The 10,967-nt window shown below is 39.3% G+C and overlaps 3 protein-coding genes across 7 annotated transcripts in view; 2 read left to right on the top strand and 1 right to left on the bottom strand.

Annotated features, from left to right (window-relative positions):
* rhot1a (ras homolog family member T1a) overlaps positions 1-1,325 on the top strand; it is a 17,768-nt gene extending 16,443 nt beyond the window's left edge. For both annotated transcript variants that reach the window (XM_023395132.2, XM_023395129.2), the window contains one exon: positions 119-1,325. In XM_023395132.2, coding sequence (XP_023250900.1) covers positions 119-236 — 118 coding nt within the window. In that variant the 3' untranslated portion in view covers positions 237-1,325. The remainder of the gene's footprint in view (positions 1-118) is intronic.
* A 52-nt stretch (positions 1,326-1,377) lies between these two features.
* On the top strand, positions 1,378-4,497 carry LOC111645823 (uncharacterized). 3 transcript variants are annotated; one of them, XM_087170694.1, is made up of 10 exons: positions 1,378-1,639; positions 1,726-1,803; positions 1,977-2,009; positions 2,520-2,606; positions 2,707-2,801; positions 2,983-3,200; positions 3,302-3,391; positions 3,481-3,563; positions 3,674-3,740; positions 3,900-4,497. In XM_087170694.1, the coding sequence occupies exons 1-10, from the start codon at positions 1,577-1,579 to the stop codon at positions 3,935-3,937; spliced, it is 852 nt and encodes a 283-aa protein (XP_087026820.1). In that variant the 5' UTR covers positions 1,378-1,576; the 3' UTR covers positions 3,938-4,497. The 3 variants fall into 3 exon arrangements, with proteins under 3 accessions (XP_087026820.1, XP_087026819.1, XP_023250903.1); XM_087170693.1 differs by having other exon boundaries at positions 3,866-4,497; XM_023395135.2 differs by having other exon boundaries at positions 3,481-3,567; positions 3,675-3,740.
* cunh17orf75 (chromosome unknown C17orf75 homolog) lies at positions 4,144-9,853 on the bottom strand. Of its 2 annotated transcripts, XM_023395133.2 has the most exons (10): positions 9,491-9,852; positions 8,988-9,062; positions 8,404-8,529; positions 8,179-8,307; positions 7,935-7,995; positions 7,718-7,837; positions 6,713-6,777; positions 6,493-6,632; positions 6,287-6,390; positions 4,144-5,845 (listed from the first exon to the last, which is right to left on the bottom strand). In XM_023395133.2, exons 1-10 carry the CDS (start codon positions 9,631-9,633, stop codon positions 5,630-5,632), a joined length of 1,179 nt encoding a protein of 392 aa, XP_023250901.1. In that variant the 5' UTR covers positions 9,634-9,852; the 3' UTR covers positions 4,144-5,629. The 2 variants fall into 2 exon arrangements, with proteins under 2 accessions (XP_023250901.1, XP_023250902.1); XM_023395134.2 differs by lacking the exon at positions 8,988-9,062 and having other exon boundaries at positions 9,491-9,853.
* Positions 9,854-10,967: the final 1,114 nt, after the last annotated feature.

Raw genomic sequence — 10,967 nt, 5'->3', positions numbered from 1 at the left:
GGGGGGGGGGGGGGGGGTGAGATACCATCATGGAACCAATATGGTTTATGCTGCTTCCTGTTTTTCTCATTGCATTTTCCCCACTCACCTGCTTTCTGTTATGGTTTTCCTCTCACAGGCACATGGCTCAAGCAGACCTGAAGAACTCCACCTTCTGGCTGAGAGCGAGCGTCGGTGCCACCGTGTTTGCCGTGCTAGGTTTCGCCATGTACAGAGCACTGCTCAAACAGCGGTGATCAGACAGCATGCTACAGCTACTTCCTCCCCTGGTCCCTTTGTTGACTCTGCCCCTCCCTCTCCTACCTGAAAGACTCAAAGACTGGCTAACCAACCAACCAAGCCCATCGCCTCAGACTCAAATGCCACCCCATCCTCTTCCCACAATGCAAGAAAAACAAATGAGCAAAATCATGAGTACATTTTATATGCATTTAAAAATGACGAGCGTGGATTAGTTTTTAGTTTATGTTGGGGGGAGATAAGGAGGAAGATTACATTTGAAATATCACATGTCCATCACTGAGTTTGTAATTGGTGACATTCTGTGATCTGTTGGTCTAGTCCAGATCAGACCCTGGTAGTCGCTGGATGTTTTCAGCTGATCCAGTCCTCTTTTTATTCCTCAGGTCAGTATTATTAGTTAGATGGTTGGAGACCAGAGAGAGGCAGCCATACACAGAAACACCACAAAGGGACTTGAATCTGTTCATAAATGTGTATATGCAGTATAACATGTATGTATTCCTCATCAATTTTAGGATCAGCCCTGTAGACAGCATCACAAGCCAGAAGCAACACCTAACACAGGAGGTGTTGGGACAAACAGCGCTACATCTAACACTAGAACGGTCATGGATGTAATGCACTTGTTTATTTTGTGTGTTAATTTATTAACCTGTTTCTTTGTTTTCTTGTCTGTTTTGAGTGCACCGCATGAAACAGATGGAGGGATTTACATTTCCCGTGTATTTTTTGTATTTAGTATTATCGAAGCTGTCCTCATGGTGTATCATTTATGACTATCTGCTTCTGTTTTTATTTTTCTGGTTTTCAAATAGAGCTTTGTCCCTCATCTTATATTTTTATGAAGTTAGAAGCACTGTAGAGCAAGGGATTATGCTATTAACAGGCATTCAGCGCACCTCTCCCACCTTAAAATTATGAAAGTGTTTCTTCTCATTCTTTCCTTTTCCAGCATTTACAATAAAGAACGTTATGATCTGGCACAGCCGTATGCGTGTTACTGGATGAACTGAAAGCTAATTTCACAAAAAAAGGAAAATAAAATGGTTTTAAATACCTGTAATAAATGACATTTACACCCACTGGTGTCATTGTGTTTATGTTCAGTAATAGAATCGGTCATTCCAAAAGCAGATTTGTGAAATGGATGCATGATCAACTGTTTTTGTGAACAACTGACTTTTGAGAAGAAAAATAGAGAAGTGGGTATGTGATGGGGCTGTAAACGATACTGTTCTCAGCTAGTGAAAGGAGGAAGTCCGACCACATACACAGGTAGATAGAAATAAAACGACTGCTGTCCATTGTAGAATTATCTCTACTGAGGACCAACATGTCTGTAGATGCGACCAAGTTATTGTTTGAAGGCTTCCTTCAGAAAAGAAAAGATACTTTGGTAAGTTACATTTCTTTTATAGCATGTGTGTATGAAGACTAATTAAAAAAAATATAGTTGCTATCCGTTTATTCTTTTGTCTTTAGAAAATAAGGTGGGTGACGTATTGGTTTAGGCTTCAAAATACGACTTTGTTCTTCTATACCAAGGAGAATGGCAGTGCTGTAAGTAGACATTTGTTGTGGTATAAAGTCTGTCAAATTCCATACTAGTGAACAATATTCAGGCTCAATCTCAAAGTTCTTAAGCTTAGTAAATTACCTCTCATTTCTGAAAAAATGGTCTGTTTTTGTTTCAAGATTCAAACATTATCATGTTGACATTTCTCTCCCTACAGCCATACTTGAGAGGCTATTACTACATTTACACAGTAAGTCATCCACCATTAATTACAGGTGATATGTGAGGAATTTCTTTGCAGTTAAAGAACATTTACTTGTGCATTTTTATTTCATGCTACTCTATACTTCCACTTCAGTACATGTCAGAGACAGATATTGTCGTTTTTACTTCATTACATTTATTTGACAGATTTAGTCACTAGTTAATCTGCAGATTCAGATAATTAATACAAAATATAATCAACAAACATTATGATGTATTATAGATTAAAGATTACATTTATCCCCACTTTTACCAGCTGTATTAAAGTATTGTTTACACATTAATGTATCAGTATGATCCAACAAAATATCCTGCAAATTCTGCATAAATAGAGCTTTTGGTACATTTGGTATATTTTGATGACAGTAATTATGTACTTAAAGTAAAGTATTTTCTACTCTGTCGTATTTACCTACCCGGTTATTTGTCTCTTGTTAGGGCACATAAGATTTAGAAAACTTAAGTACAGTATGTATCTATCCACTTGTTGGTCCAGGTGCAGTCAGTGCGAGAGGTCCAGAGAGCTGGCAGCAAGCGCTTTATGTTTGAGATTATCATGACAAACGGAAAGAGAAAAATGTTGGTGAGTCACTTCCTGTGCTCAGACTGTTTTCTCATTTACTGTACACTGGTAAATCTGCCTCCAAACCACTGCGTATTTATGTGTGTATGCGTGTGTGTAGGCAGCAGAGACAGCAGCTCTCAGAAAGGAGTGGGTTGGACACCTTTGGCAAGCCATGCATCTTTCTACCTCTCAAGTTTCGTCTAGAGGCAGACAGTGAGTAGGCGGAGGATTTACCCTTCATGACAGATCTAAAATATTCATGTTTGGTTCAACTGGACTTGAACCCTTGACATGCATTAACTTGCATTTGGCAAACTTGTTCTAACAGAGATCTAACACTTAATGTAGTCGCCTTCATGCCAGGGATTGAACTTGCATTATTTCTTCTCCTCAGCCTTGAAGAGTGTGAACAGCGAGACAGATTAAACAGCAGCACACCCATCTGCTCACACAGTGACAGTGTGATGGAGTCTCTGCCTGCCCGGCCCCTCTCGGCTCCCGCTCCTTCGGTCCAAATCCACTGTGAAACCACGCACCTGTTTCAGGAGCTGAACAGTGAGGACGAAACGTATCAAAACACGCCGTCAGCCTGTAACTCCCAACATCAAAGCGGTAAACTTTACATTTGCTCCTTCACATGTCTATTTTTTTTCCCAATTCATTCTTAAACAAGTCTTGAATTGAGTTATATGGTGCTAAACTCCTGTTTTCAGTTGACGGTCTCAATAATCCTCAGTGGTCCGGTGGGTTGAGCAATGCAGAGAACAGAGAAGGAGACTATGACGTTTTACCAGTTAGAAAAAGTATGAATATACTTCAAATGCTTATACATAACATGCAGGATAATGGTGGTTAAACTGGTCCCATCATGTATAATGTTATGCTTCCTCAGAGAAATGTGAGATCAACGTTTTAACAGAGATGGACGAGGGCGTGTATGACTTTCCTCTCTCTTACAGGAGGTCTGTTGAACAACAAGGTGAGAGATCATATTATATATATGTATAGTTTGCTTTTAAATACTTGGTTATACCAACACAATGACGTTCTTTTGTTTGGTGGACATTTCTTTTTAATCCATTTCAGACCCAGCAGAGAGCATCTATGATGTGCCAAGCAATCTTTTGAGGAACATGCCTGATCACACGATAGGTAAATCCTGCTTCATTTTATTGCCACTGTTCACGTTGAGAACATATCTCTTTTAAAAGTTCACTGAATGACATAAGCAACAAAACCTCATGTGCAACAGCTGCAAACATTTTCCTGCCTGAAAGCCTCAAGCTTTCAGCTGTTTCTCTCTGGTTGCAGAGGAGCAGCACGAGGAGGAGCTCTACTGCAGGATCTAATGTCCAGTTTGAGGACTGCCAGAGGTGGACAGGAGCGTAAAGTCTTTGTACAGAAGACTGTTGCAGCTTGATATCTCTGTCTTTGTGTTTTAGGCTTAAGAGTAACAAACAGTATTTATGGAACAGATATAATAAGTATAAATAATGTTTGTCACCTTTGCTAAACTTTTTTATGTGATACAACATGCAAAACCACAACAGGGAGGTTGAATTGTGATATTTATTTCAGCTGTCTATGACTCGGGCTGTCTAAGACCGAGAACCACACAGTCAATTATAACTATAGAGAACACGCTTTACAGAAAAGTCTACAGATACACACTGCGGGTCAGCTACACTGTGGTTCACAAGAGTAAAATGAATCATATACATGTCACCTGGTTCACAGTTTAAAGTCAAACACCACCAACACTGATATTGCTATAATCCACACTTTGCACTGGTTTTAATGGGAATGGTTTGAGTCTGTTTAACCCTTAATGGGTTTAATGGAATACTACAAAAGTGTTTTGTTGCAGGTGCACGATGAGACCAGAATAAAATAAGACATGTTAATATTATTGTGAGCACTTTCATATATCATCTTTTCTTATTCATTTATTTATTTATTTTTTTTCTATGGGCATTAATATTGCAGAACCTTTTAAACTACACAAATGTTAAGTCAGTGAAGTGAGTGACTGGTCACATAGTGGCCATTTATTTCTCTTGAATTCTTGAGCTGGTGAAGGCTGTGAAGATGTTTGTAAACAGAAAATAATTTGCTCTAATGTACACATTATATCCAAAGATAACACCATATCTACAACACTGTATTCCCAGAGAAGAATTAAACAGAAATCTAATATCACTTGATAGACATAGTACGTACATAAAGTAGCAGTATTCATTAGACAAAAATAATATAGTAGTGCAAGTATTGGTTTGAATTGTAAGCAATAACCAGGCCTATGTAACAAGCAATGCATAAAAGTGATTTGTGCATTCTCAATATGTTTCTTCACACAAGAAAATTAATACATTTAAATAAAATGCAAAACAATTCTAAAAGAATATATGGACATCAAATTAACAATAGATAAATATGCTCCAATGAGCTGAAGCTTTAGTTTGGATCAATTCTGTGTTGTGATCATTGTCAGTTAGCAAAACATTTGTAATAATATTTGGTTCATAGTATTGTTACCCACACTCACACGACACAAAAAGGGAAAAGACAGTGAAAGTGCCTCTATACAAGTAGATCTTAACTGATCTACCTGCTGACTTTTTGTGGGAAATTGGAATTCACCTTCACTGAGCTCTTTTCCTTACAGTTCAATTAACAACTAACCTTAATTGTTAAGATCAATGCAGTGATGTCGGTAAACTATGATTAGCCCCAAAAAAAGACATTTGCTGAGAAAAGCTGAGTGTAAGTCCTCAGTATTTTACAGTACATATTCCAGATCTGACCACCACTCTTCTAGCTGAGAAGCAGCAGTAGTGGCAGAAGAGGAAACTTATTTTTTATTTTATTATAACTAATATTTAAATGAATCTGAATCTGCCAGAACAGCTGGAAAGTTTAAAATGGGGTGTAGTGCTAGTTTTAGAATTATAGTAACCTGCTGGTAGAGCAGTCTGTCTTACCAAGAACAGGAAAAGTATGCACACGCCACAACTTGGAGTTAAGTGTTAAGTGTATTGGGATCAGGCCTGAGCTTGGGACTGTTCCCTGAGGAACTCCTCCAGGACAGTGATGATGCTGCAGGCTTCAGGCAGGTCGCTGTGCTCCGCCCTGGCATTCTGCAACAACACATCCCCATTTCCGCAGCCCTGTAGGAACTGGCAACAGCGAAACAGGGCGTAGTGACTCATCTCCGCCTGCCGCACAAAGCGCTTCAGGCTGTTCATGTCCTGGATGGCCTGCGGAGGAGGAGTTGTGGTTAAAAGAAAGAAAACAACAAGTTGAAAAAAGGGAAGAGATCGGGATGAAAGAGACAGAAGAATAAAAAAATAAATGATACACTGTGTATCTGCCAAGAGGAAGTGAGAGATGTAATCCAGGGTTTCGCAATCAATTCTTTTCCTTTTTTTTTTAAAGATTTTTTTTTTTTGTCATTTTGCCTTTAACTGATAGTTGACAGTCTAGAGAGAGACAGGAAACAAGGGCAGAGAGAGAGAGTGGTATGACATGCAACAAGTAGAGCTGAAACGATTAGAAAACATGGGCATTTTTCACAATTTGTTTTATACGATTTCATTAACAAAACAATTAATCGAAAGTCAATCTGCAGGTTAATTGATAATGAAAGTAGCCATTAATTGCAGCCCTTCAAAAATTCTTGAATGTGTATGTTTTACTACCTTAAGTTTGAAGTTCTCCAGAATCTGTCTGAGCAGGAAGGGATTGCAACGCTCTGCAGCATTTAGAAATGCCTGTATCCAGTCATCACAGAAACGATTACTGACTGGAGGAAGAAAAAATCTTTATTACACTTTTAAGACTTGAACAATAAAGAGAAACAAATTATTTTTTCTCCATCAAGTGCACATCATGGAGCATGACTTACCATTGTTAGAGAGTGTGGGTGGGCTGGTGGAGCAGTCTATAACCAGGTCAGACTGTGTGTCCTCTGAGATAGCCTTACACAGAGAAGCTGACGTGGTGTCCTGCTGGGACAGACCCTGCAAACTGGCTGCTTTAATGAACCTGGTACAGAGAACAACAAACATCTAACATCTGACAAACAGATATGGTTGTGTAGTTACAGGTACTGGCACCTGACTCACCTGGACACATCAGCCTTCGTCCTCTCGTCTGAATTGGTGACGTCCACATGTGTATGACTCAGAGCCTGTATGCAAATGTTGAGTGACTTAAATGCATTGTTCTGGAGAAAAAATATATTTGCACACAAGCAGGATTCAAGTGATAAGAAAATATATCAATAGGACTGCAGTATTCTTATGCAAAGGGAAAATACGGTTCACCCAAAAAAACATACTAACTTTTCTTCTTACCCCCGGTGCTACTTATGCATCTATACAGTTTTGGTGTAATTTCCTGTGGGTATAGCTCAAACCAGTTCAATGGCATTCCAAATATGACATATGTACGATACTCTTCAGACCTCATTGTAAAGTTTTGGTGACATAACACTTAGAGGGGGAAGAAACTGTCCACTGTTCACAATGAGCACAATACTGGGTTTTATGATGAGGAAAAACAAAATGGTGTGGCATATAAATGTAACTGTTTATCAGTTTGAGTAATACCAGTGAACTCCACTGTAAGTCTAAACTTTGGCAAATCACACTATAGCTTTCTGGGTAAAATAATATATTGTCTGTGTTTTTGGGTTAACTGTTCCTTTAAGGAGATTTTTCTGCTTCTCACATTATTTTAGCTTCTTTTAATTACAAAAGATTATTACTAAGCAAAGACCCCTCAACAGAATGAATATTCCTATACAGAGGAATTGACATACATTCACAGTCAAAAACGATAATGTTCACAATTGTTTCTCTAAATGAGCTGGCGTAAGGGAAGGGTTTGTGGTCATGGTTATCATAGCAAACTCTTGAGGTAAAATGATATGAAAAGCACACTTCTGTGCAATACTCATTTATTGAGTTACACATTATGAAATGCATATTGCACAGATTGGAACGTGAGTATGCTTTTCCAGTCATTATTCTAGACATTATTATTATTATTATATATTATCTTAATTCCATTATCTCCAACAAGCCTCTTCTTTTTAGGACATACTCTAGTGGTGAAAAATGACTCACAGCGTGCAAAAGAAAGCTGATGTTGCTCTGGACCAGCTGCACCACTCTGTAAATGTGCATCACAGACTCCTCATACCACCGGCTCAGATAGGGACGCACCTCCGTCTCAAGGTTTTGCAGCTGATACCCCCACAGAGGACAAACCAATTTGGCATTAGTAATGTCGTAACACATAACAAATCTACAACTTCATTTCACTGTTATTATATTCTCATACCTCTGGGGTTTGCAGGCTGCTATGCAGGCCTTGGACGTATTTATCAAGCTCTAATCTAAATGTATGTTGAGTCAAGGAATTGGAACTATTAGTTGCTTCTCTGTGCAAAGATACAATGATGTGAAAGCATGATAACAATGCAGGAAAGAACATTCTGTACTAGCAAGGATCATGTATAAAATGAATGCTGGAAGGCCTTGGATGGTGCGTATAACTTAGGCTAACATCACTATGTAAAGGATATAAGTTCAGTCCTTTTTCAGAGCCACCCATAAAGCAGATGACATATCCATTCCCATCAGCATCAGGCTGTTCAGGAGATCTTTCCTGCTCCAGGAGACAGCAGTAGCAGCCGACTGCCTCCTCTGGGATACTGCAAAGCATAAATTATCCACACATTTATGTTAACCAACTCACTGGACAAAAAAGTTGTTACAAAAGGTTGTTAAGGAATATGTCAAATGATAACCTGAGTTCCACAGTGGCGATGTTGCCCATGCCTCCGAGCAAGGCTCCTTTGCTCAGTCTCCTTGAAATGTAGGTCCGCAGCTCAGGTTCCGCCTCTGATGGCAGGCTGCTGTCAATCAGTGTCAGGCTGTGGGCAAGGCAGACAGTCAGTATGGATACAAACAGCCAGTGAGGGTGATGAGAAGTTTGGAAGCCATTCAAGTCAATGGAGAGGAGATGGAGAAAGCTGATGACCATAAGCCACATCCAACACAACACACAACTGAGTCACATAGCTGTAACTGTGGCTTTCCCAAAGAAATAATTTTGCTATTGTTCTTCAATACTGTGCCCAGACATTCAAAAGAATTTCATTCACTTTTTGTAAACTCTATTTGACTGAGATTAGGAGAGATCTAAAGGCAATGTAACTCAGCAGCAAAGCGATGACCAATCAGAACAAAATCACAAATGAAAACAGAATTGATTCCATGTTGATTGGATTTCCGGTGGCGGCGCGTGGATACATCAATGAACAACAAGGAAAGCCAAAGAGAAACGACCACTGAAAGCAAGGAGAAGGTAGATGGATGGCTCCGTTGTTACCTAAAGTCATCCTGACTGGTTGTGGAGTCTGCTCTTCTCTGGTTCCATGCCACATTTTCCCCAGAAGCCTCAGATCTAAGACAATTAACAGTTTACTCATCACCTGGTTAGTTTAATGGACAAATCTAGTTTTACCTGCTTGAGCCTCACTGTCAGCAGGTTCAGGAACAGGTGACTAAAACAGTTAGAGTGCTTTAGGGTAAGAATCATAGACAGCATAATAACTCAAACTGATAAACACGAGGGATTTTTTTTCCAGGTTGTATTCAGGAAAAAAAAAATGTTGTGCGATGTCTTGTAGAAAAAGGCATTAGCCACGGCAAAAAACATGAAATAGTCCTACAATAAATATCGATAATTAAAAGATAAAATAAAAACGTCCGACGCTGAAAGTAACGCTCCAAACAAAATGTCCCATCACTTAAAGTTGTAGCAGAACTGTCATCCTATGGCAACACCAGCTGTCCAAAACAGAAACGTGGATGAGTAATTTCGACCATTACCTTGTGCCTTGATAAAGATATATAGTGTAGTAGCAGTTCAGTTGAATCTTCTGGCTGTATCCAGCAATTTCTTCGCCATCAAAGTCATCCTTCTCTTCCACGTCAATTGAATCCTGGAAGGACGAGGTTTGGGAGGTAAACATGGTCCCACTGCTGCACGGAGAAAGCTAGCAGCCGGCTACACTGGCAGACAACAAGGAGTTGTTTTAATTATTTGCCTGTGCTATGCTGGTAGATACGGATTATTGAGGTTGGAATCTATGGTCGATATAAAACGGGTAAACACGGATAAACAACCACAGCACTGGTGAGAAAGGTATCTATCTCGTTTGTGTGCCTACTGCGCATGTCCTCTGTGAACCTTTTAAAATATGTCCGACTATGACATGAATTTCTTATGTCGGTTCCGGGGCAAACGTCACATTCCACAGCCTCAAAGTGTTTTCTAGTGATGGGAAGTTCGGCTCTTTTCCGAGAGGCGGCTCTTTTGACTCGGCCCTCAAAGAAGAGCCGGCTCTTTCGACTCCCGAACGGCTCTTTATTTAGGATCTTTTGTAGCCTATATTTTACCTCAACTTTGTAAAAAAAATCATGATTTATGTGTTGAAAACCCTTTTGCTTTCAGTGTTTTTATGAGAGACCTTATAATTGCCTAATTCTGTGCATTTATTCTGTGACAGAACCACTCTTACATTTGTTTATTTCAATTAAACTTTTTTATTGCACAAATGAACAATAAACTTCATACAAATCCACAGAACAGAAACAAACTCAAGCTAACATTAATGATGTCCTCAATTAAACTTTTTTATTGGACAAATGAACAAAAAATTTCAAACAAATCCACAGAACAGAACCAAACTCCAGCAAACAGCATTAGTCCTCAGGGCAGGTTGGCATTCAGGAAGATCAGATGCCTCAGCTTGGATGGGCTGATACGATTTCGCCTCTCCGTGAGTATCTGCCAGAGCTGGGACTGAGCACTGCAAGTGAAACCTAAGCAGCGAATGGGCAAAAAACTGGGAGAAAAAGAGTTTTTTGCCCCTCTTCTGATTCACTACAAAGAGCCAGCTCTCAGAGCCGATGCTTGTGCGCATGACCCATCACTAGTGTTTTCATGATTTATTAATGTGTCTTTGAAAATATTTGTAAATAAAAGAATCATTCCACAATCTGCACTTTGTTTGAAATCTTTATTATTACTAGTGCCATGGGTGCTCAGCTCCGAGGCATCTATTAATATTCTGTTTCGGGTTTATTATTCTTCCGCCGAATTTTGGCGCGTAACTCGTCCCGCAGCTTTGAGAAAACCCCAGTAATATATACATCAAAACGTGCGTCTTGATCCCGAAAGGGGTGCTATGACTTTTGGTGTTAAAATTCCAATTTTTCCCAAAGTTATTCCCAAAAAACTGGGAATAAATAATGCATTAGAAATGCATTGGAATTTTCTTTAGAAACCCACAAAATTTCACCT

This window comes from Seriola lalandi, unplaced genomic scaffold, assembly GCF_002814215.2.
Source record: "Seriola lalandi dorsalis isolate HSWRI2012SDOR001 ecotype SW California unplaced genomic scaffold, Sedor1 jcf7180002054958, whole genome shotgun sequence".
Classification (NCBI taxonomy): domain Eukaryota; kingdom Metazoa; phylum Chordata; class Actinopteri; order Carangiformes; family Carangidae; genus Seriola; species Seriola lalandi.
Note: the sequence above shows the minus strand (reverse complement) of the source record. Positions and strands in the feature narration are given on the sequence as shown.